General features: G+C 39.9%; 1 protein-coding gene across 1 annotated transcript; it reads left to right on the forward strand.

Annotated features, from left to right (window-relative positions):
- The first annotated feature begins 343 nt into the window (after positions 1-343).
- Positions 344-26707, forward strand: LOC148089673 (uncharacterized). Its single transcript, XM_087809172.1, has 66 exons — positions 344-572; positions 10297-10464; positions 11061-11152; positions 11269-11390; positions 11479-11641; positions 12185-12307; positions 13634-13753; positions 13813-13938; positions 14000-14047; positions 14319-14360; positions 14444-14506; positions 14579-14653; positions 14734-14814; positions 15086-15142; positions 15233-15286; positions 15548-15601; positions 15669-15722; positions 15792-15845; positions 15916-15969; positions 16054-16098; positions 16806-16859; positions 16924-16968; positions 17032-17085; positions 17147-17191; positions 17253-17306; positions 18666-18710; positions 18874-18927; positions 19298-19342; positions 19417-19578; positions 19649-19702; positions 19775-19828; positions 19894-19938; positions 20011-20064; positions 20141-20185; positions 20253-20306; positions 20535-20588; positions 20658-20711; positions 20782-20889; positions 20964-21053; positions 21128-21181; positions 21293-21400; positions 21467-21574; positions 21640-21693; positions 21777-21830; positions 22165-22272; positions 22326-22379; positions 22449-22502; positions 22580-22633; positions 22807-22860; positions 22935-23042; positions 23098-23151; positions 23224-23277; positions 23344-23397; positions 23482-23535; positions 23620-23727; positions 23810-23863; positions 24015-24068; positions 24135-24242; positions 24479-24532; positions 24755-24790; positions 24869-24922; positions 25003-25318; positions 25394-25506; positions 25582-25650; positions 25852-26085; positions 26155-26707. The coding sequence occupies exons 1-66, from the start codon at positions 497-499 to the stop codon at positions 26299-26301; spliced, it is 5214 nt and encodes a 1737-aa protein (XP_087665298.1). The 5' UTR covers positions 344-496; the 3' UTR covers positions 26302-26707.

A 26707-nucleotide genomic window follows, 5' to 3' on the forward strand; every position in this document is an offset into this window, starting at 1 on the left:
ACCTCCTGAGGGATCAATAAAGTTCTACCTTACCTTAGAAGCGGTCCATGCAAGAACATCTATGTTCCTCTGACCAACGTTTTCCAAACATAACAACAACAATAAACAGTTAGCCAGTCATTTTGCGGAAAGGAAACGAAGAAAGTGTTTTTGAGCTTATTTACTTGTCTCCTAAATCACCAGGACACTTTGCTGATGATGGAGGAGGGGATTGAGGGAGGGAGACCTGAGGAGGGAGGGAGAGAAAGTGAAGAAAAGTGAGGAGAGATCAGAGAGTGTGACGAAGACCTTTTAAAGCATCTGGAACCTTTTTCTTTCCTTCTTCTTTCCCCGTCCTCTCTTTTTATCCGTGCACGAAGAGTGAGGACACTTGTTTATTATAGTGTTCTATCAGACACGCGCGCTCTTAATCGTGCCACCTGGAGGTGCCTCGTGACCGCGCTTGCAGAGGGAGGTCGCGCTCGTGGGACGCGGTTCGGTTCGGTTCGGGGAGAGGATGATGGACCGATGGCAGGCATCGACGGGGTTCCTGCTCCTGCTCGCAGCTGCGCTGCTGCAGAGCTCGACGGCAGGTACGGTCAATATTCAGTTAAATAAATATGCAATAAAAATAAATGTATTACACGTGAACAGGTATTAATGATATAGGATATGAGTTCGAAAACCTTAATAAACAGATAAAATGTGTAATAAACCGTAATGGTAACTTTAAAATCGCATAATATAACACCCAAAATCTCCCACATCATCTAGTATTTGGCACCATTTTTTTTCAATATTTAATTCATTAATTAATTTCTCCACATTTATGTCATGAACATTCATTTGCGTCTCTATTTTTATTTATGTACCACGTCATCTTTTTTCTAACTTCTCCAAACACACATTTGATGCCACATCTCTGTCATTTATAGTTATCTGTGTTGCCTAAAAGAGTCATTTTATGTGACACAATACTTTTCTTTATACTGCAAAGGTGATTTCTGGGGAGCACTTTTACAAGATGGTGTCGAGGCTCTTGCCTATATATATGTCAGGACTTGTCTGCCATACCTACTGCATCGTCTGAGCTTAAGTTCTGCTTCGTGCCGGATCTTAAAATGACTGGTGGACTTTGCTGTTTAATGTAGAACAGATCAATGCACTGAGGGGCCACAGCTGAAGACCAGAGATGTATTATGATTTAGGATTATAAAATGGCATATTCATCACAGTATTATGTTATTCATCAGATCAATATAGTTGACTTTTTGATCTGTGCAGGAAATGCACCTGAAACATCAAATTAAGGGTATAAATGTACTTCCTAAAAAACTGTCTATGTACAAATAGCCTTTAAATACACATTCAATTTGGTTTATGTTGTTTTTTTCCTCAATAGAAAAAACACAAACTTAATGAAAAACAAAATGTTATTGTACCTAGGGCAAACAACAAACTTTCCCCACATACCCAATCACTTTACTACCTTGAAATCCATTTATACTTATCTCACTGGATCTCTAGTATAAGATCAACCACATTTTTTTTACCCACTCACTTGTTAAAACAGATTCTGAATTATGTTGTGCCCATTATTATATGATCACAAATAAGGCATTCTCTGAATGTATGTTACCATTAGTTTTCTAAATGTCAACGAATATTTTTTTCAATTATTACAGTTGGTTGTACTGATCAGATATGTCACATCATCTCTTGGCATGTATATAATATAGAAGAAAGCTCATGTGTCTTCCCCACCTGTGGGTCTGTGAAGGTCATTACTGAAGTTACTAATATGACCTCTGAACCTCGTGGGTCATCAAGGGCCAAACTGCCGGGGCGTGAACCCTGTAACTGTCTAAACACCTGGAACTTTGAGTGGATGTCCTTGTTGTTAGTAGCTAGGAGGACACAACGACTGAACTTTGGAAACAGATCCACAGAGAGATGAAGGCTTCTGCCTCCCTGTAGGCAAATGATGTTCATTTGTCACTTTGGCCAACTATTTCATAACAGACAGACCATAAAGTTGTCAACAGTTACAAGAGTTTCATACTGTTAAGCGCAGCTCCCACCTGGCTGTCAACAGGTCAGAGTTATTGTGGGGTGAGGTTACGTGTGGTCAAGTATGTCACTGTCTAGCCTCAGGAGCTTCAGCTACCTTGCTCACCGTCTGATTCTGGCTTACGTGTGATGAGCTAAACTTTCTATGGCTTTTGAGGTATCAAATTTATTTCGATGTATGTTGTCACAAAGTAGTCTGAAGTTCAACTAATGTTGAGTAAAACTTTATAAAAGTACATGTGGGTAATATGAGCTCACAGTCATTATTAAATAAAGGTTTATTTAAAATACTAAACAAGCAGTGCCTTTTCTAACAACAGACTTAAATGATTGGACTCTAAGATGCCAAGAGAAGATCACTATGGAAGCCAGGATGCATCTCAACAAGATTCTTCATTAATCTAAACTAGCTTTACTTGACTTAGAAAAGCAAGTTCAAAGACTTGATTGCTGAGAAGAGGACGGCTGCGAGCGGTCCTTCATGCAGTCAAACAAGGAGCAACTTTCTGCTCTCAATCCGTTTCTGTGCACGTTCAGATGCTTCAACAGATTTCTCGTGTGGCCAGTCTTAGCAATGCGTTGGACCATGGTAGCATTTGAACCGGCTCGGAAATCACAACAAAGAAACACATGAACATTAAGTAGATGACGGTGATGGTGTGCAGACGAAGGACCATCTTGTTAACTCACAGCTGGTGCCATCCCAAACATGTATACAGTAGCTCTATGTAAGCGAGCCCTGTTGTTAACATATCAGCATTATCAAGTCTTGATCGCGTGAATAACCTCTGGGTACCGAAACTTGGCACAGAAAGAAGAAGTATCTTTCGATAATATCTAAGGAAATGTCATGCTGACATGTTGATTATTTTGTTGTTTTCGGTGATGATTTACAAGATTTGGATCTATGTTTTTGTCAATATTTAAAGTAATTGTGTGAGAAAATTTAAATTAAGTTTTAAATTTCTCTGTCAGCGAATATTACAAAGGAGACAAGCCACTGCTCTTCATTCTTTGATTGATAACCTATGTTGTTGGTTTTAGATTTGCATTTAACTTTTGAAAAGATTCCTGGTGCAAATGTTGAGGAACTTCTCAGCATTATCTCATCGACAGAGTCTTTGATAAGGTTATATCAACTCTTTTTTTTCTTCTTAGTTTGAGCATCCATGATGCTAAAGTACCTTTGGATTAAGGCATTGGTTATGACTCAAATATAGGTTTACCTAATCTGACTTGAGACCTTGCTGTGTGAGAAAATAAGAATATGTTTTGTTTTTAGTGTAATTGGCTTATTATCTACGTGGTTATACACATAACAGTGTGGACTAACTAGTGATGGAATACAGTGCTTCAACATCACTTGCATAGCACTTTAGTGAGCTCTTTCATAAAACATATAGCCTCACATAGCCACTATACCTGACTGACTGTATTTGTTGCTCAATTAGTTTACAGTATTTTCTGCACCATAAGGCGCACTTAAAAGCCTTTCAATTTCTCAAAAAACGAAAGTGCGCCTTATAATCCGGAGCGCCTTATATATAACCATTACCTGGTGGGTGACTTGTTTACAAATACTTTCATGAGTCTGCGCCGATTGAGCCGACACGCTGTGGGCGGAATTACGTCATTGCGTCATCACTGGGTGGGATTAATGATGCACGTCACATCATGGCGGACGGCTATGGAGTAAGATTACTGCCACCGTCTTGAGCGAGTGTGTCTTCGTTGTTGTACACTCAAAACATTTTTGTTTGGTCTAAAATCACTCTGCTGTGCACTCAACCATTCATACATATGCGTTCAGCATGTGATACACGTGCGCTCTAGCTGTCATACACGTGCTCAACTTCACTGCTGCTCACTCAACATTTGTCTGCTCACAACATCAGTCTCACGCGCTGCTGCTTGAAGACTTTTAAACATCATTTGAACATCGTTACCATGGGAGTGAACGCAGTTGTCAGAACGCTTCATAAAGTTTGACTTTATCTGACGGTTTTGTTGACATTCCCTTTAGCACAGCTTTATCTAGTGGATGCAAAACGCAACCCCAGTCAAACGTTTGACTGTATCTTTTATTCTATGCGCCTTATAATCCGGTGCAAACTATTTATGAAAACTGTTCTAAAAAAGGCCATTCATTGAAGGGGACGTGTATTATATGCAAGGTAGGTAGTCAGAATACTTTGAACACAACGTTGTGACTATCTGAGACTGAACTGAGTAGAAATATAGATATTTCCATTTTATTTTAAACAAAGCTTTCCTTTGCAACGGTTCCTGATTCCTTCATGGGGTTCCTTTAGTGGAACAACAACTGAATAGTTTCATTGTTGTTTTGAGGATGTTAGCCCATTATTCAAACCCATCAGTGTACAATTTCATATAAAAAAAAAAACAACAGTCTTCCTTTGTTCTCTTAAAATGTGACTGTTGACGCTACATTCAAAAACAAGGGATACGAAGAATCTTGTGGAGCGATGTTGCGCCAGAAAATATTGATCTATGCTTTGATGTGCTGGAGGGAGGGGATGTGGGACTGTCGAGGAAGCAGGAGAAGAATCCTACGTGGTTAGTCAGAGTGAGATATTATTGAAACACTCATCCCCAAATCTGGATCAAACCCAAAGTAGAAAAGTTGTTACCCGATTTCTCTTATCACACTTATGTCTGATATTTCCTGTATGTGTGTCAGTAAGCATGCAGTTTCAGTTTCAGTTTATTTAAATGGTCAATGTGCAGTCTGCCCAGGTTGTTTCCTTTATTGGAGCCAGCTGCATCATGTGGAACAGAAACACATGGTCCCTGCATTCTATTATTCCTGCTAAGTCTGTCTGCTTTGCTTTTCCCGGGGCAAATAGACAGCAGGGGATTTGAAACTTGTTGTGCTAGCTAGTGGTGCTGTGAAAAGCTAAACGAATCAGTATTAGCTGAGAGAAACGTTTGTGTAGTTCTGAGAGAAATGTTTGTGCTTTTGATAATCTAATTCAGTTGTCCCCAACCTTTTCCAACTCAGGTTAAGTACTCAAAAACCTTTGCGGCCCACCTCCGACCCCATAAAAACGATTTTGCAGCCCATTTGCAATACCTTCGCAGCCCACAGGTTGGGAATCACTGCTCTAATTGGGAATAATAATGAATCACAAACAGGTACAGAGACAGATCAGCAGACACATCTGTTTTAGTTTGAGTCTTAGCAATTCTGTGTCAAAATGTTGTCTGTGTTCGATTTTTATATCGCAGAGGTTTTGATTTTATTTAATGTTCGTTTAATTTTGGAGCAAAATGAGCTGAGCACAGACAGACACTTTTAGCTGTTGATCAGTGACGTCTAGAGAAGCTTAAGAGCAGCAGTAATAAACAAACTACAGTGTTTTCAACAACTTTACATCCTGACATCTGTTCATTTGAATCCAGACGTGTGTCTGACGACATGTCTGTGTGTGCACACCACCGGCGTATGTGTCTGTGCTCATCAAAGTTACCTTATGCAGTCACACAATTCAAACTGTGTAAATGATAACATATTATTGTGCATGACAGGAATCACCTGAAAACAGGAGAAAATGTGCAAAAATATTTGTAGCATGTTTTTACAGTAGTTTTTAGCATTTGCAGTGAATATGCTGTTTGTTTAAAAGTGTAATAAGAGTAACTAAATAAACCTTCTCCCTTTATTTGCTTAATTTGCCTTTATCATAACAATTACTTATTAACTTTAACCTGAGAATCAAAAATAAATACATTTTAATGTAAAGTTAATCATTTTCCAAAAAAGGGAAATTAAAAAAATTATAAATAATCGCAATTGCAATATTTTGGCAAATAATCGCAAATATATTTTTTTCAATAATCGTTCAGCCTTACTGGGAATCTATAATTTATAATAGATTACATTACATACATACATTAAGTATTTTATGTGAGTCTTGTTTGGATAGGTTGATAGTATTAATGACGAATAAAAGCAAGCCGGAAGAAAGTGCTCAATAAATATATAGAAGTTCTTTGGTACTTTTACCATTTAAAGTTTGAGTAGAATATTTGCAATTTCTTTAAATGACTTGTGGCAATTATTTTTTGTTATGGCTGTTACACAGTGCTGCTTACTCAGGTTTAGCTATCTTAATAGGGTAATACATGCAAATTATACTCATCACAAAATAATTTTCATAGACTGAGTTTTCCCAAAAGTGTAGTTTTCTTGCTTTGCAACCATCTTATAACCATGACCTACATGAATGATTGCATTTAAATAGACAAGCCTGTATGAGTATGATTTCTTTGGTGAGGGATCTGCAAACTATAACAAATCTGGTTGATTTCGAGTTTTAACTGGCTTTATTCCTTGCAGTCTCTGCAGTCATTTCTTAGGAGGAGGTGTTTGAAAAGAAGTTATGTATGAAAAAATACTATATGGATTGAAGTCTTTACTGTGCAACTTGTTTTGTAGCATAACTTACCTAGTTTTAAGCATCTCATCCCTTTTTCTACTACATCCTGATATAATATCAATCAATCAATGCCAATCAAATAAGGTCTGAATCAGCAGATCTGTTGTGTGAAGTCCCTCAAGGTTCTGTTTTGGGTTCTCTATTATTTGGTGTTTTTTATTCCCCTGGGTAAAAACATTCAGAGATTTCCTGATGTTTCTTACCACATTTTTGCTGATGACATCCAGCTCTACTGCTCTTTTGATCCAACTGAGGCTGAATAGCGTAGTAATTGTTTCCTAGAAATCAAACAATGGCTGAGTGAAAACATTTTGCAGCTAAATGTGGACAAAACTGAAACTCTGGTTATTGCGCCTGTTGAGTTAGTTCCAGGGTTGAGTCAGTACTTTGGTGACTTAGGTAAGTCAGTCAAACTCAGCCTGAGAAACCTGGGTGTTGTATTTGACAAAGACATGTCTCTAGTTCAACGCTGCAGGAAACTGACCACAAACTGTTTCAACTGAGAAACATCTCTAAATTTAGGAACATTTTGTCACAACACGATCTGGAGCTTGTAATCCATGCGTTTCTGTCTTCTCGCCTGGACTATTGTAACAGTTTATTTTAGTGTCTAAACAAGAAGGATCTGTCTCGCCTGCAGTTAATACAAAACACTTCAGCGAGAATTCTGAGCCGCTCTAGTAGAAGAACTCACATTTCTCCAATCCTTAAAACTCTTCACTGGCTTCCAGTTTCTTTCAAGATCAACTTTAAAATTCTGGTTCTTACTTTCAGATCTATTCATGGTCAGACCTTCCATCAGTGATCTGATCCAGACTTACACCCCAGCTCGGGCTCTGAGGTCTGTGGATCAGAATCTACTGATGGTTCCTGAACACGGAACTGGTTCAGGACCAGAGGAGAGAAATCCTTCCAGACTGTTGCTCCTAAGCTTTGGAACGATCTTCCTCTGTGTTTGATGATCTACTGACTCCTTCAAGAAACATCTTAAGACATTTTTATTTTTGCTTTTCCCTGATTTTCTGAGACTCCTTTGTTTGTCTCACTCACTCTACTTTACTCTAACTGTATTCTTTTTAATTTGTAGTTTTCTTGCTGTCAATCATTAGTTAATTCAAGGAAAATGCAATAGTGAATATGTCTTGTCAAGAAAACCCTGGGGATTTTTTATTCCCGTATTTTGAACAACATGCTGTAGAGCGGTCTGAACATGAAATAGAGTAATTTATTGGTCGTATTGATAACCATCATTGACAATCCTCCTTTATTGTCTTGGTCATAATTGTAGTTTAGTTTAGAAATGTCTTCAAAGGTTTCTGCACAACAACTACGTAAAAACTGCTCACTAAACTTTTAATCTCTCTTTTAATTCCTGTTGCCATCTTGCTCACATACTCTTCTATGTACCAATGTATATTTTTTAATGAAAAGACAGTTTTGTACAAACAGACACATACTGATAAGTAAATTTAACATAAAAAAAAGTTTAAATAAAGCTCACAAAACAAGGATATCAAAAATAAATTTGGTGAATTTTTAATAGCTCTTCATGTTAGTAACTGTAAAATACAGTAGTTAAAAAAGTAGAAGTAGGAGTGTATTTATTTTATTATTATTCTTTACTCGACTGCTTTCATATTTTTATTATTATTTTTTAGTTATATTTTTCAGTTACTTTTGGCTGGTCATACAGATTTTGCCATATTATTTTGTGCAATAATGCCATCTTTTTTTCCTTTAATCTATAAAAGTATGACTTTTCTTATAGCAGTTTTGGAAAAATAAGAAAATCTGGCATCTGTTCTAACATTTTTTATCCCTTTTTGTCGTACGAAAACACACCATCTTGTTGATACATCTTACAAACAGCCCATTAATACTGTATAGGACAGACTGACCTCAATTGAGTCCAATTGAATCACCTGATTAATGGAAAACTGTTATTGTTATTGTGTGTTTTTTAATTTAATGCCTTTAGAAAAAGTTAAATAAATGTATTTAAGCAAGACATGATGTTGTTTAGCTCTGGATCCTCAGGTGTTCAACTCTCCTTCGCTTTTCCTGTCTAACTAATTGCTAGGAATGTTGGTGGGAAACAGGAACACACGACTGGCTGTCAATCAATTGAAGCACTTGACCCTTTTTTTTTACCGTTTCATATTGTGTTAATCAACGTTGCACTCTTCTATTTGGAAGGATTGTTATAACTGCTCAGGTGTTTTTTGTGGTGAAAGTCGAAAGGTCTTTCTTTTTAAATGTTTCTAAACTTTCTCCTTGTTACATACCCTGCATGTGTGTACATGCTCATCTACTGCCCCTCACTTCACCACTTAACAGCTTTCAGATATCAGCAGCCCAAACTAGAAAACCACGTGTGTGTGTGTCTGCTGCATACTATGAACACGTGTGTATATTTCCGTCAGGTAAAAGCTGCACATGTTAAACGTCACGGATGAATTCTTATTCCAACCCATCACGTGTGAGATCAAGTGTTTGATAGAAGGTGTAGGCCAGATGCAGGCTTACGTAAGCCCCAGAAAACGTGTGAAAAGAAGCCATACCAGTAGAGGCACGTCTCACTCTCCCCCACATCAATTTTGCAGACACTTCTTCTCTCCCGTTTCATTTTCAATAGTCTTTCACATCTCATCATAGTCCAGTGTTCCCTGACCACTGTCTCCACACTTGCATGAAGAATACATGTGTGTTCTGTGTGTGTGTGCAGATGTTCCTCGTATTGGCGTAAGTTCCTTGTATTCAAAAGCAACTTTGAAATAAAATGTCCTTTTATTTGAAAGGTGCTCTATATTCCCTGATCTGGACCACATTACTGCACAAATTACCTTTTTTTTCAGAAAAAAATCCTCACAATTGTCTGACTCACAAACACAAAGAGAAGTTCTTACATGTGAGCAGTAATCACAGGAAGTGATTTTGTCTTTGTGAAGCATGTCTATTTTATTATGTGATCAAACCATTTCCATAGCTAAGAGTAGACATGCCCGGAATAAAGAATGTTGCGAACTAAAGCGTTTAAAAGGCAATGAATGTGAAAGCACAAGTCTCCTGACTCACATTTCATATGAAGTCTCAAGTCTTCCTCTCCAAGATGCAGGAAGTCCCTCATCATGACAATGTTTTCAACTTATTACTTTTATAAAGTTCTCCCCCGTTTGAAAATCTGGGCGAACGAGAGGTTACGAGAGCCGAGTCTATTCTGACGTAAAAATGGCTTCACTCCTCCAGCAGCCAGCTGTAATCATGCCCGGCTTTGTTTTTTCAACGAGTCCCTTGGAGGTGGAGACTTCCGAGATTGATGACACACGGTGACAAACATTAATGCTTGAGCAATCACAGCAGAGTGGGTGTGGTTATGCTAAACATGATTTCATCTCCAGAAAAACAAGAGCGTTCATTGGGTGGATAAGTGAAGAAAACCTGAAATTCAACCATATTTTGATATTTAACCATAATGTCTTGAATATTGTTTTAAACATTTTCCATCCAAAACTGCTGTAATTTTGATCCCACCTACACAGAATTCTGTGAAATATTAGAATACGCCATTTTGTTTTCGTCGATGATCACTTTTCTGCTACTGTTTGTGATTTGAACTTTGATTATGTCAAACTTCAGCTTTCACCCAGAACTCCTCACGTTCTCAACAGATTTAGTTGTACACAAAAGTCAAAATAACCAGATTAAATCCCTTTTTCTCATTCGTTGAAGCTTAAGCAGTATGAAGTGGCAAATATTTCCTATCACTCAACATTTCGATCTATTTCAGCCGAACCCATTGATGTGCTGAAGGTGCTTGAGCTGTCCGAGGACATGGAAGGTGTTTCCCTGGAGGCCGGCCTCTGCACGAGCCGAACAGATCGAGAAGAACCTGACCTTTCCTATAAGATTGACAAGAAGATTCAGCTGAGTGCACCAACCAAGCAACTCTATCCTGGTAAGGCGATTATTTTTTCATGGGATTATTCAAACCTCACATTTTAGAATACTGCATTTCTTCACACAACTAAAAGAGGAATGTCAATCTTAAAGTTAATGATCCACATCAGAGTCACCCATAGATCGTATCTGATCTTATTTCCATGAAAAAATAGTTCCTGTGCTATTGCACTGACCTATTAAACAAAAAAGGAGACACTGTCTCAGCTGACAACCAGCTCTGTTGTTTTATTTAAAACTGTTGTGAATTATGAAATGTTTGATAACATAACACCCCTGTGGAGAAGTCCGGGGACGTAAACCAACTCAGAGCCAAATTCTGGTTTGTTTCTGTTCACATATTAGCTTTTTAAACGTGGACTTTCTGCTCTTTGAAACCACCATAAGTCCACATGGTGCGGTGGATTTAATATTGGATTTTTCTGTCAAGATGAAAAAAGGGGCTCAAGATAGTAAACGAATCAGTTTTAAATAGTTGTTTTATCAAATATGTTATTGGCTAGAAGCAAACACAAAAACAACTGAATGGAACACACTAAGATTTGTATTATATACTGTATATACTGAAACTAAATGTTGGAATATCTACTGCAGATTCAGAATTTCCAGTCGATTTCTCTGTGATGACAACAGTCAGAGCCGTGAAAGGTTCTCAGGCCTTCCTCCTGTCATTGTATGACTCACAGGTACCCGACAGAAACCACAATTCTTTTACAGCCATTTAAAAATAAATCGATAATATAAATATTATATTTGCGTCTACTCTCTGTTCACATTACAACAACAATTGTATCACCTTCAGGGAACACAGCAGCTGGGTATTGAGATTGGACGATCTCCGGTGTTTCTATATGAAGACCACGAAGGGCGACCATCTCCAGAAATGTACCCCACTTTTAAGAAAATAAACCTGGCTGATGGCAAGTGAGTACCAGGCAATATTTCTATATTCTCAATTAAAGTAACAGTAAAAATGAATAGAGTTGTCACTGAATGTGTTTATCCTGTTCAGGTGGCATCGAGTGGCCTACAGTGTGGAGGGTCAGTCCGTCACTCTCTATCTGGACTGTGTTAAGCTGGATACCCTGGACCTCCTGAGGGGTGCGGAACCTCATCTGAGCATTGAGGGTGTAACTGTGTTCGGGACACGTCTGCTCGATGAAGGGGTTTTTGAGGTGCGTGTCGTTGCAGAAGCTAAAGAGTTGCAGTCATGACTTGTAAGACTTGGATGGGAGCAAGTGGATGGAATGACGTGAAACACCACGTGAAGCGTAAACTTTCAGACATCGAGCAATAAAAATTATAGTGTAGACGGATACAAAAATGTGTCAGACCCTAAAAATGATCTGTCTGAGCCTGTCAACTGAATATGAGCCAACTCTGTAGAATACCCTCTACTGGTGATGCCAGTGTACTGCGACCTTTAATAGCGAAGACATGTTTATTTTCTTGTTAAAATTAATTAGGTAATTTTAAGATGTGTGTATCATTCACATGCTCCGCCTCAACGGCAGCTTGATGTCACTCAAAGGCTTTAAAAAAAGGGTGAAATCCGACCAATGGATGTCATCGACTGGCTCGTCTGTTTCCAGACCCGTCTGCGCTGATAGAAACAGCATGTCAGGAACTTTGATCTGTCAAAATGGAAACATACAGCCATAGATGTTGAGATGGAGCACATGTCTCGACTGTATCATTAGTAGATGTTTGTGTGGCAGGGAGAGATCCAGCAGCTGCTGATCGTCGACGATCCCGGAGCTGCCGGGACCTACTGTCAGGACTTCATCCCGGACTGTGAGGCTGCACTGCCGTATAACAGCATCCTTTTAGAGACGGTGGAAGTAAGTAACACATGCTGCGTCGAGCTTCTTCTCACTAATCTGGAACAAAGTAGTTTCCAACTCTCACACAAAGACCTGGACAACAGATGGTGGGTTATAACCACGTGGAGAAAAGTCATGATTTGTTTTTCCATGATTCTTTTAGCATGCATGGACAGTTGAAGATAATTATTAATGCTGCACAAGTATATATCTGTGTTTAATTTAAAGAAGGTGCTATAATGCTCATGTAAATGTAAAAGCTGTGGTTGGAAAATAATTCATATGATTATATTATACATAGTGTTTATCTACATGAAGTGTGATTTATGACTATGATTCGCAGAGTATTCTACTACTGACCCAAAACTATTTAAATAAAAATGTGTCCGACAAAGATCTTAATGCCAACAATGTAACTCTGCCAATACAAATCCTCTTTTAGTGGATACCTGTGTGCACTAAAACTCAGCTAAGGGTTTGTCTTCCAGCTCTCTGTGCCAACACCATTGGCATGAAAACATTTTGGCTTGTTGAGTTGTATATATATATATATCTTCCGACTCAGAGGTCCAAACTCTCCAGGTGTCCTCGTCTACCTTGATTCCCTTCTTAGTCCTGAGGTGTAAATCTGACATAAAGATATCAGTCAAACGTTAAATTCAAACAGCCTGACTGAATGAAGAAAAACACAGTATTCTTTTGAAAAAATACATTTTCATTTTGCGTGTATTGTGTCAAGTCAAAAGTCACCTTATATTAAACATACGCTTCTGTTTAAATATTTCCATACCTAAGTGAGGCAAGTGTTATATTATGTTTTTTTTTTTATTTAAATACTTTAACATAGAATATATATAATTGATAACAATAATTTAAAACATTTTTCACAATAAAGATGCACACAATTGTAGATAATTTAAACAATTTTGTATAGGTTTGTACTTTCAAAGAATAAGAGTTGATTTAATTAGGCTTAAAAAGAAGTGTACCAAAGGAAGAAGTCGATAACCACCAGATTCAATGTGTGTATTCCAGACTAAAGTGTAGAGTATTTGTGCTTCTGATTGTCCAGATTTAGTTTCATATGTTCTCAATATGAATAAGAGGTGTTTAGATTGCTGTAATAAAGTGGATGCATCACTTATTTAGTGGTTTAGCTAAATAAAGCTGCCCCTTTAAATGGACCTAATAGACCTAGAACACTTGTATACACTCTGTGTATTTTAAAGTCAGGTTTTGTCTGCTCCGGATCTCTTTAACGTTTTAGTGGGAGTTTGATTTGAAGTCTTAAGATTTTAAAATTTGCAATGGAAGCAGCATAAAATCATGTTTTTGGTGCTTCAGGAGGAAAGGCCTGCCAAAAAACGTGTGGTGGAAGAATTTGAGGAGTTTGACTACAGCGACTTGTTTGATGACTTGTCCATCTCCACCGTGACATCAGGTCCTAACGTCACAGACTACGAGGTGAGAAGATGTGAAGTGAAACGTCTGCATCCACTTCTAATATGTCCTCGCCCCGACAGATCATCGAGTATGAAGACTATGACAATGGCACTGATCTGTATCAACCTGAGTATGAGTATGTGGAAGAGTACGACGAGAGATATGGACCCGCGGCGAGAGAGCGAGCTCACACCATTAATGCAGAGGTGACAGTCAACAGAAAAACTTCCACTCTGACCGACACTGAAATATATTTTTCCTTGACAGGAATTGCCCGAGAAAGGACAGAAGGGAGAGCCAGGAATTTTGGGAGCGGTATGGAAACAATATTTCCGAATGATTTTTTTCATTACATTAATTAAAAGTAAAAGGAGTGATTCAAAATACTTGCACTGCATTCAGGTTAACTAAGCTAATCATTTCAAGCACACTGTTTGATGAAGTTATCATTTTAACTCAACTGCCATTTCATATCCAGTTGGAATACACACTGTATTCACTTTAGCCCATCATACACTGATCAAGTTTTCAGCATTATTCTCAGAAACATGCCCACAAATCAACATTTTCTGTCAAATCCACTCAGGGAACTCAAGTCGTCGGACCCTATGGCCTCCCAGGACCTGCCGTAAGTTCAATTTCTCATGTCTTTCCTCATGACCATACTGAGTTACCGGCTCTAAAATTGTATTGTTTGCTGTCCTGGTCTAGGGAGAGTCAGGACCTCCTGGAATAACAGGAGCTGTGGGACCACGAGGCGATCTAGGAGAGCCAGTGAGGACCCTTTATTATACTCAAGGTCTTATAAATGTTTGTGTTCTCGTTTGATTCTTTGTATCTTTGCAGGGTCCTCCAGGGTTGCCAGGTTTGGCCGGATCTGATGGGATACAGGGACCACCAGGAAATGTCCTAATCATTCCTGTAGGATCATCTCAACTGTTTGAGGCACTTCACAAGATGGAATGCTCCCTTGGTTTTTAATGTTTTGTGTCTGTGTGCAGTTTCAGTCTGGAGGAGATAAGATGGGCACCATTGTTTCTGCTCAGGAAGCTCAAGCTCAGGCTATCCTGCAGCAAACCAAGGTATGGAAAAACCGAACCCGTCACACATATGCACTTTAAAGGACACATCCTAATAAACTACTTAAGATGCCAAAACAAATTTCTTGCGATGTGTAGAATCATTGGTTCTACTTTGGCTTAGATCTTTCTTGGCCACAGGAGCCACGTTACTTCAATTTTAAAACAGACACTGTCTTGTGCTTTATTGTATTTATCATTCATTCTTTTGTTGTTCATTGCAAATGTAATGATGACCAGGCTGATCAAATATAAATTCATTCTCTGATCCAAGCTGGCTATGAAGGGACCACCAGGACCACTTGGGCTGAGAGGTAGACCTGGACCACTGGTGAGTCTGACTTATAATGGTTTTGGTTTAAGTTGCTTTATAAGTCAAGTATAAAACATGTATTTAAAAAACGATTTTCTGTTATCTAAGGGTTCACAAGGAACCTCAGGACTCAAGGGTTCCGGTGGAGACATGGGCCCGGCAGTAAGTATTTTTTACTTGGGCACAACCAGGAATCAGACAGAGAATCTTTCCTTTTCCTTTCTAGCTAATTCTATACAGTGTATTTTGAAATTCATGTGAATCAAAGCTTGTTAATTACATATCTTTGGTGTATATTGATGAACAGTACATTTAAAACCGCAAACAAAAAGCTAACATTGTTTGCTTCACTATCATTGTTAACGTATTGACGTGGAAAACTTTATGATCCATGATGTGAGGAAACCTGTCAATTTTCTTTAGGGTCCTCCTGGATTAACCGGCATCCCTGGCCCGAATGGGAGACCTGGAAAAAGGGTACGACACCAACCTCTCTATTTCCGAAAACGTCTTCACAGTTTTAATCGACCTTAATCTGTTTCAGGGCCGAGCAGGTGTGGACGGAGGACGTGGTGCTCTGGGAGAAACAGGGTCAAAGGTGATTTAGAAACCAAACCAGAAGTAGTTTTTCAAACTCAATTACTCTACACACTTATTGTTCCACCAGGGTGATCGAGGTTTGGATGGGTTACCTGGTCTACCCGGAGACAAAGGCCACAAAGTAAGTTCAGAAGAGCAAACAATTTAAGGCAACAACTGTTTCCAACACTTATTTCTGTGGGTTTTTACAGGGGGAACGAGGGAAGCCTGGGTCTGCTGGTCTTCTGGGACAAGTTGGTGAAAAGGTGATCATTTTATTAGCTTCTTATGTGTGTGTTTATAAGTAAGTAAGTAAATATTATTTGACATTTTGTTTTTTTTCTTCCCAGGGATCTGAAGGACCACCAGGACCTAGGGGACAGCCGGGAGATGCAGTGAGTGACTCGTAAAAAACACTGTAGCTATTATGTGGTTCAAATTAAGCGTAGGTCAGTTTTGGGAAGTTTACATTAAACATAATTAATCAAATAGAAATACAGAAACTGAAGTAGTCTTTCAACCTATCCTTGGATTACTGTTTTTGTAAAATAAATAATTATTTTACAAAATATAAACAACAGAGTTTTCTCCTTGGAATTATTCAAGGAAAATGTAAATACATTATAAATAAATAAAAACTTGTAATAATTAATACTAAAAATAAACCTTTATTGTTGCACCAATTTTCATACCATTGCAATTTAAAGCAGCAACAAATAATGGTTTGTGGCTCCCCCCAGTGTCAAGAAAGCCTAACTGCAACGTACAAAGCACTTAATGCACGTCAGGCTCTGACTCACTAGCGTAAGGTAACATGGACTCTCCAGGTGAATCGCACAGGCATAGTAAATGGCACCGTTAAAATCATAGCATTATTCTTCGTGACTTTTAATTTAACAATCATTATCGAAAATGAAAAATAAGAAAAAAACAAATTGTTATGCAGTGCTGCTGTAATTGAAAACCCCTCCAAGTAATAAAACACATGATTTAAATGAATTGTAAATTAGTTTCCAATACTCTTCTGGACTCTCTTTAATGCAATTGTTTAAAACGCTACAAAATGCACTTGGGAAATTTCACACTTTTCTCTGCATTATAGGGTTCCAGAGGCCTGACTGGCTCCCGCGGCCGTCCAGGACCACCAGGACAGATCGTGCGTAAAAAAAAAAAAAAATTAAAAAAAAATGGCTATCCAGTTATATTCTGTCTTCTCATAGGGTATCCGTGGAATTGATGGGGTTCAAGGCTCAAAGGGGAACATAGTAAGTTCAAATATCATAGAAAATCATAAGTCAAGATGTAAGTCTTACAGCTGTAAATCACAGGGGCCACCTGGAGAAGTGGGAGCAGCTGGACAGCAAGGAAATCCTGGAATCCTGGTACATCACAGCCTAACTCACAGTAACTCTGTGAAATGATAATATTTCTTGTCGTCTGCAGGGGTTCCCGGGTCCTCAGGGATTAGTTGGGATGCCTGGAGAGAAGGTAGGAATTCTGAACAGATCGATGCAGAAAACTAGATCATTAAATGATTCTTCTTTTACAGGGGCCTCAAGGGAAGAAAGGAACGCAAGGTTTACCTGGAAATGACGGTCCCACGGTAAACACATTTTTCTCAACATCTAAACATAAAACTCTAAACATAACATGAACAGGGTTCTTGTGCTCTGCCATGTACGTCACTATGGGTTACCTCAAGGCTCTTACTTTTTTCACAGAGAAAGATCAATACACTCACCTTCCTGCAGGGGGCGGTAGGCTGCCGGTGTATATATAAGACCTCCTAAATTGCTGCTATTTTACACTCAGGGAGGCGGACTGAATAGGGTGTTGCACAAATTAATAAAACCCCCACGCAAAACATTCAAGGTGCCTCTGCATAAGACATGGACCCTGCAGTGACTTCTAGGTTCCTGCAGTGACTAGGCTGTGGCGATACGGCATATGATGCTGAAAGCTTATAAAGAGAGTCTGTTTTAGCCAAGACTAGTTGATCATAACACATGACACTGCTGGAAAAAACTGTAGATGACGCCAGGAACAGCTGGAAGTAACCATACACATACTCAAACCACCACTGACTAGAAGACTCAGGACAGTACTAGGGTCCACGCTTATACATGTTCTGCACCGCCTCAATCTCATCCCCTCACACACTGGCCAGAAGTATCAAGTGACTAGTGGTCAGCCTCATATAGGTGACGATAGTCCTCGCATACCCGCGCCACGACATGCTACTGGCTGGTAGCCATATTTAACTTGTTGCATCCGCATGATTATTTACTGTATGAGAGGCGCGACGACACACAAACACAGTCTTTGCTGATTAGAAGCTGATCTGCACGCCTAGACCAGAAACATTTGCCAGCATCTATTTCCAAGACGGTAATATTCCTAATGGGCCTTTTCGTCAAATCTAAGAAAAGAAATACGGCCATTTTGAGATAGGTGAGGCGTAATATAGCGGCCTACTCGGTAGCGAATGCATTGATCTCTCTCAGTCAGAAGGCAGGGCCTTGAGGTAACCCACAGCCAAATTCAAATAACAAATATATGTGATGTAAGAGTTGTAGGTTCAATCCCAGATCCAGTCAAGATTGTGGCATTGTGTCCCTGAGCAAGACACCCTACCCTGATGGTTGAGCTGGCACACTACATCAAAGCCTACTCCCATCAGTGTGTGATCAATGGGTGAATTTGTAACTTAGTGTAAAGCACTTTGAGTGCTGAATAAGCATGGAAAGCACTATATAAGTAAGAGCCATTTACCATTACCACTAAATGTGTTTTGAATATTGTGTGATGTTTAACAAAGCTGAACAAATTAATCTTCTGCATTGATCAGTAACTCAAGAAGTCCAAATAATTGTTGTAAAAGGCAAGTGTGTGGAAGCATACACTCAGGTCCACTTTTTCATTGGGAGATAAAATTAAAACATTTTCGGTCTTTGATTTTCAGGGTCATCCAGGGAGAGAAGGAACTCCTGGTGAAAAAGGAATTCAGGTAGAGTATCAATATTTTAACATAAATATGTTTGAAATTAAAAATGAAATTTGTTATTTTGTTACATACTTCTTTCATCTCAGTTTACATGCATCAGAAATATGTTTGGTTTGTTGACATGATTCAAGCTGTTCATTTCATGGTGTTGATGTTTGTCTTTCAGGGTAATCTTGGTATGCAGGGGCCTGTTGGTTACCCAGGACAACGTGGAGTCAAGGTAAACTACTGTACAACTACTTTTAAACATTTATTAATTTAGCTTATAGCCCTCTGAGACTCGTGAGAAAAGTCACATACAGTATATACATTTCACTGCATAGAATATTTCAATTAAAAGCAGCTTCGAAAACATTCTTCAATTGCTTCTGTGTTAGTGATTTGGATACATGAAAAATATATTACTAAATATAAACGTACTTCAAACATGAATGTCTTAAAGATGTTTGCGTGTTTCCTGCGTTTTTTTCACTGCACCACATGTTGAATTTCTAGATTGCTAGATTTCTCTATGGAGTTTAATAAAGTATATTGAATTGAATTGTATGTCAAGGAGCTACTATTCACATCATATTGTCTTTTGTTGACAGGGAGGAGACGGAGTTAGGGGACTGAAAGGAAGTAAAGGCGAGAAGGTCTGAAGGATAAAGTTTGTTTGGTACCATTGTGGATGTTCATTACTGTCTGCTTGGAAACATATTTTCTTCAGGGAGAGGATGGTTTTCCTGGAGCCAAAGGAGACATGGGAGGAAAGGGAGACCTTGGTGAAAATGGAGCAACGGGTGGTCGGGGAGAAGATGGAGTCGAAGGACCCAAAGGACAAATGGGTCCTCAAGGAGAATCCGGCTCACTTGGAACCCCAGGAGAGAAGGTTTTAATTTCTTATTTCCTTGTGTGGTTAACTGGAAAGGACAACAGTTAAAGGTGACGTTCTCTTCCAGGGAAAACTTGGTATTCCAGGACTTCCAGGATACCCTGGCCGACTCGGGCCAAAGGTAAAATCTATTTAACGAGTGAATGAAAGTTATAAGATAGTTTTCATGACTAAGAAAGTTTTTCAATCACAGGGATCTGAAGGATTCCCGGGGCCTGTTGGAGGTCTAGGAGAAAAAGGAAAGAAGGTAAATGCTAAAGCATTCTTGTAGAACCTCTTTGTTCACTGATTTTTGGCCTTGATACAAACCAGGGTCCTGCTGGACAACCCGGAAGTGCAGGACAGAGAGGCCCAAATGTGAGTGACTCATAGTGGAATGTCTGTTTTCAAGAAAAAGTTTTTGACTTATAAATGTCTAATCTTCATCAGGGTTCCCGTGGAGCAAGAGGGGCAAAAGGACCTACAGGCAAATCAGGAGAAAAGGTCAGCTGATAGCTAATCTTAACAGTTTCTCAATAGTTTTCCCTTGGGTTGTTGACCATGTTGTTGTGTTTGTCAGGGCACGGCAGGACAGGATGGACCTCCTGGATCTGTTGGCGATAGGGTAATATGAATATGCTGTTAATACACATGGGGACATGAACCATCTTTAATCCTCTGCTTTTCTTTAGGGACCTACTGGACCAAACGGACAGAACGGAGAACCAGGACCTAAAGGATCAACGGTGCGTATTACAATAATGCATCAAAACTATTGCTGCAAGAAGATTAATGCTCAAGACCTGGTGGTTTTCTGGTTATTACGGTAGTAATATTGTGTGTGAATCAAAGAAAAAACACTTCTTCTGTCTTCAAATAATGCCATGTTTTCTTGGGAGTGACAAGGTATAATTGCATAATGTTTCTGTGTTTAGATTTTGTTGACTTATATCTGTATGTCATATGTCATTCAGGGTCCGGCTGGTAAGGATGGACTTCCTGGTCATCCAGGTCAAAGAGGCGAGCCTGTGAGTTGAGCAAATCTTCTCATAATCATTCTCCTCACTTTGCTCACCATCGTTCTTAATGTGATGCAGGGATTCCAAGGAAAGACTGGACCACCAGGTCCCACCGGTGTTGTGGGACCGCAGGTGAGCTTACTTTAAAACTGAATATATTTGTCAGATTTTTCTTTTCTGATTGCTTGTGTGTGTGTTTAAGGGGAAATCAGGGGAATCTGGTCCAACAGGAGACAGAGGTCATCCTGGAGCCCCTGGTGTGCCTGGAGAGCATGGTTTGCCGGGAACTGCTGGGAAGGAAGGAGGAAAAGTATGTCAAGACCATTGATGTAGAAAAAAAATATTGATTAAGCAATGGAAATAATTCACTTTATTTCTAACCAGGGTGACCCAGGTTTGCCAGGTACCGGTGGGAAGAGTGGACCCACAGGATTGAAAGGATTTAGGGGGACTCGAGGAGCCCCGGGCGTCATGGTATGCCATGGATATGATTATTTTTGCATTTAAACATGTTCTCTGTGTTAAGATTTGCTTTTACTGGTGCACAGGGACCTCCGGGTTTAAAAGGGGGGTCTGGGCCAAGTGGGACAGCAGGAGCATTGGTAAGCATCAAGAATACTTCTCAAGGAGGATGACAACAACTAGGAATTATCATTAACCCAAACTCTTGTTATTGTCAAACTGTTCCGCAATTTACATATTATTTATTTCAGGGTGCATCAGGTGAACGAGGACCACCTGGAGCTGCTGGTGCCATTGGACAACCAGGAAGAGTTGGAGCGATAGGGGGACCTGGACCAATGGGCGAGAAGGGGGAACCTGTAAAAAAAAAAGATTCATGATTAAAAAGAAAATAGTTTTTTAATAATGTTGTCATTGGATTTCAGGGTGAAAAAGGTCCTTTTGGACCAGTGGGTCAGGATGGAGATCAGGGAGCAGTCGGCTTGCCTGGAGGAACAGGCCCTTCAGGACCAGCAGGCGATGATGGTGACAAGGTACACCATTCAATGACAACAGCTGTGTGTTCTTTAAAGTGACGAGGGTTTTTGTGTGTCCACAGGGTGAACAGGGAGGTTCTGGGCAGAAAGGAAGCAAAGGAGATAAAGGAGAATCTGTGAGTTTTTAGTTTGAAGTACATGTTAAAATCTAATTCTAATTCAACAAATGATCTCGAATCTTTGTGGCTTCTTTATGTAGGGACCCCCTGGGAGTGCCGGACCTCAAGGGCCTGTCGGCCAGCCAGGACTCCCAGTGAGTAATTTTTTTGTCAAAAAAAGAGACAGGGAATTGAAGTCAAACATGTGTGTGTTCTAGAGAGGATATAGCTTTTGAAGTGTTTGTGTAACAGTCCATGGGAAGGGGCAAAAACAGAGAGCAAAAAAGGGTGGGTCTCATTGTTATACCGTACAAAGATGCGGCCTATGATGATACTCTTAATGCTCAAATAACAACACCATATAATGGGGGGCGTAACATGTTCCTGTTTGAGTTTATGGACAAAAGATGAGCCTCTCGAGAGACTTGAGTGTTTTTTCACAATAAAATATAGTATTTCATATCACATAAAGGACACTGTGGTTTGCAGGGTATGGATGGAGACCCCGGCCCTCGTGGTCAACAGGGAATGTATGGACCTAAAGGAGATGAAGGACTAAGAGGTTTTAAAGGCTCCAGAGGACCAATTGGTTTACAGGTAGGCTACATCCATGCTGATATTGAAAAGAGATGTAAAGCCTACTGTTTCAGGGAATGCCAGGAATGCCTGGGGAGAAAGGCGAGAGTGGACATGTGGGACTCATGGTGAGATTAAACTGTTTACATTTTCGGATGTATGTCACCCTGCTCTTGTTTATAAATGTGCCTTGTTAGGGTCCACCTGGCCAACAAGGACCATCTGGACCTCAAGGCCCAATTGGCGGAGTGGTAAGTCACAATATTGGCTTTACTCCATCATCACGACAGTACCATGTCGATGGCTTACCACTGTTTGTCTACTATAGGGACCAACTGGGCGAGGCGGCATGATTGGGACGCCAGGTGGTGTCGGAGAAAAGGTTTGTGTCTAATCTCTTTCCCAGAAGGAATCCACATTTTGAATATAAGTTTAGCTTTTTTGCTTCTAAAATCTGTTTACATTTTCTGTTCTTTGACTTAAAGCAAATCGAAAACCTTTTTTTCTCGTAATCCCGTGGGTTTTTTGTCTATAAGCAGTGTTATATCCTTGCAGGGGGAGGATGGGGAATCTGGAGACCCTGGACCGGTAGGATTTCGAGGACCACATGTAAGTTGGTAGTCCAAATGTCTTCATTTAGTGTGCCTTCACTATAGTTTGTAAACGTTTTTTTTTTCTTGCAGGGTGTGAAAGGTGACAATGGGGAGAAAGGCGACACAGGCCTTCCAGGAGCAGCTGGACCTCCAGGAGCCCGGGGGCAGCCTGGGGAAGATGGACCTAAAGGCACAGCCGTGAGTGAATGAACCCTTACAAGTCAGTGCTCTGTACTCACAATCTCGCTCACAGGGGCCAATTGGAATCACTGGGGACATCGGTCAACAAGGAGAAACTGGACCCAACGTGAGTGTGGTATATAGACCACTTTTATGATATATTAAAGTAACTAGACAATTTTTTCTCTTTATGTGTCAGGGTGTTGATGGTCAAGTTGGTTCTAAGGGCGACATCGGAGAGACTGGAAAATCAGTGAGCCAAAAGTCGTTATCATCAAATGAAAGCCATTCTCAACTTTTTAATTGTCTATCCTCACAGGGACCTCCAGGTGCAGCCGGTGAACCAGGACAACCGGGACCCCCAGGAAGAAGAGTATGTTTGATTGTCATCCGAACATACCTGTCTATTTGTTTTATCTACGCAATTAGATGCCTATAAATGCAATGTGTTTTTCAGGGTCACCTTGGCAAGCATGGGAAAGAAGGAAAACCAGGAGTGAAAGGAATGAAGGTAAATATTTTCCAAATTGGTTCAACTAACCCTGAATAACTTGGATTTACTTTTGATGACATTACAATTGTGCTTCAATTTCAGGGTGCATCTGGATTGGAGGGTCCATTGGGAAAAAAAGGACCTGTGGGCCCTCAGGGACACCCAGGGAAGTTCGGCCCTCAGGGTCTCAGAGGAATTCCAGGCCCTGGAGTATGTCAGAATAGAAGGCATGTTCTCGTGTGAAAACATGTAATTAAAGCGTTAACATGTTTCCGTTGTTAACTCTCTTCAGGGTGAACAGGGTTTAAACGGACCTCCTGGGCAGACGGGACCACCAGGCCCGATGGTGAGACCATTCGCATTTGCAATGAAAAAATAGTGCAACAGAATGATCAGTGTCTTTGTGAAAATAGTAGTCACAACACAATTTTTACATCAAACCTTTTCTTTCTTATGTGTACCAAATAATTCTTCACCACGATTCCCTATCTTTTCAGGGTCCACCAGGTCTATTGGGACTTAAGGGAGACCATGGCAGAAAAGGAGACAAGGTATGCCTCTCCCCTAAAAAAAGGACTTATTACATATAAAAAACTCAACTATCAACTCCGTAACAGGGTCACGGAGGCCTTATTGGGTTGATCGGACCTCCAGGAGACGGTGGAGAGAAGGGTGACAGGGGACCACCCGGGAACCAAGGACTACCTGGACCAAAGGGAGAAGAGGTAATGAAAATACAAAAACAAGTAATTTTACCAAAACATGTTTTTCTGATAAATGTGGCATTTAATTTGTTTATTTAATTGAATTACAGAAAAAAAATGGGTCTGTTGAAAGTGAATATTTATATTTACTAATCAAGGCATTCCAACAGATAAGATTTAAAGGGTTATTAAGAAATGTATTTCAAATACAATATTAGAAGTGTGAATATATTTGATGATAGTGTATTTTCTTTTAGGGTCCTGTTGGGCCAGTGGGAGGAACTGGACCTCCAGGTCTTTCTGGATTTGCTGTAAGTGTAATAAAAAAACCTTCTTTATTTAAATAATCATTTTTTAATTTTTATTTTGAAGGTCATGGTTATTCTGAAGGTTCCAAAATTAAGCAACTGGACTGTGTAAAGGTCATGTTGCTTCACTTTGGAACTTTCAGGAAGACTATGATTAATTAGTTTACTGAGTACAAATGATAAATGTTCCAAAAAGTAGCTAATGTTCATCTTGTATCTTCTAAGGGTCCTATTGGTTTGAAGGGATCAAAGGGAAACCAGGTACTATGAGCTACACTTCTACAGTTTCCTATGTATTTTTTGCCAACCCTAACTAGATCATCGTTTTCACCCGTTTAGGGTCCAATTGGTCCGAGAGGAGACATTGGACCAGCAGGGCCTCCAGGACAACCAGTAAGATCCACCCACCAAAGCTATAAAACAACTTTAAATCTCTACAATGACCTACGTTTGTCCTTTTCCTTTTCTGGCAGGGATCAGCTGCAGTTGGTATGTCACCTCTGCATGAACAAGCATTCAGACGAAGACCAGAGATCATCTTGGATGGAGCCTCTCTGGAAGAAGAGCTTATCGAAGTAGTGGAGGATGAATGGATGCAGGGTGATCAGCCAGCACCAGATAGTTGGATGAACGTGAGGACAGAAGGTCAAGAAGCCATGGAGGAGGTCTTCGCCTCACTGTCCTCCATGAAAGTAGAGGTGGAGGGTTTAAGGAATCCACTTGGGACTTACAACAGCCCAGCCAGAACCTGCAAGGAACTGTGGCTGCTGCATTCAGATCTTCCCAACGGTACCAAAACCCATACAGTTTTGGGGTTAGCAACATTGATGTTAAACATTCTTCTCTTTTCCATGATCCATTTAGGTGAATACTGGATCGATCCAAACCAGGGCTGCCACAGAGACTCCTTCAAGGTCTTTTGTAACTTCACAGCCCAAGGCGAGACTTGTTTACAGCCGGACAAGAAGTTTCAGTCGGTCAGTCTGGATCAAAAGCTCAAAAAGTTAGTGCATAAACACATGTTGAATTTTTTCATTTTATTCTGTCAACAGGTCAAGCTTGCAGGATGGAAGGGGGAAAAGCCGGGTGCCTGGTACAGTGAATTTAGGAAAGGAAAAAAGGTCAGTTTTTATTTTGTTTTTTTTCTTAGAAGAATGATCTGATATGTCCGACTGTTGTGATATTTAGAAGAAGAACCTGCTTAATCAACAAAATACGTTTTGGGTATCAAATCACACAATAAACCCGAACACGTTCCTTTTTTTATTTGAATTTCATTTTTATCTGACAAATAAAACTGCTCCCCTAATGCTTCATTCCAGTTTTCCTACTCTGGATCAGACGGTGTTCCGGTCCATGTAGTCCAACTGAATTTCCTAAAGCTGATGAGTGCGACTGCCAGACAGACCTTCACCTACCACTGTCTGAACTCTGCTGCCTGGCTCAACACTGCCACCCTCAGCCACGAGCGGGCGCTGCGCTTCAGAGGCAGCAACAATGAAGACCTGACACATGAAAATGCACATTACATAAGTGCAGTTTACGACGGATGCCAAGTGAGTGCGCTTTTTCTCACGAAACTAACTTTTGAACAGTTCTTAACTTTTTTATTTTTCGTATTGCAGTCACGCTCCGGACAGGAGAGGACCGTGTTGGAATTTGACGCTCCGGTTTCCGACACACTTCCCATTGTCGATGTTGCGGTGTTCGACTTTGGAAATGGAAACCAGAAGTTTGGTTTTCAAGTGGGCCCTGTTTGTTTTAATGGCTAACTGGTCGAAATCAAACCGTTATTTAAAGAGTAAAAGGAGCCAAAGACACTTTTTACAAGCAGGGAGAAAACTATATTTGAGACTGGTGCTGCATATTTATAAGATGATCCTTTTTTTTTTTATTGATCCTCGTTCACACACTGTCATCCTTGAGTCTCTGCACTAACACATACTCACAAATGTATCAGGTCACTTTCTGTCCTCATCAAACCTCATTGTGTATTTTTTTTTTTAATCACTGTGGATTTTTGTTGTGATCATAATATGTGATGTAGAATGGAGTTGAGTTCCTCCCGGTGCTATCACGGCTGGATTTGTTTTGTTTTATAGAGGGACCTTGGGCGCAAACTGTTTTTTTGTATCGAAAATGTTAATATTTTTAATATAATCAGATAAAACTGGTATA

Source organism: Callionymus lyra, chromosome 1, assembly GCF_982586985.1.
Source record: "Callionymus lyra chromosome 1, fCalLyr1.hap1.1, whole genome shotgun sequence".
Taxonomy (NCBI): Eukaryota; Metazoa; Chordata; class Actinopteri; order Syngnathiformes; family Callionymidae; genus Callionymus; species Callionymus lyra.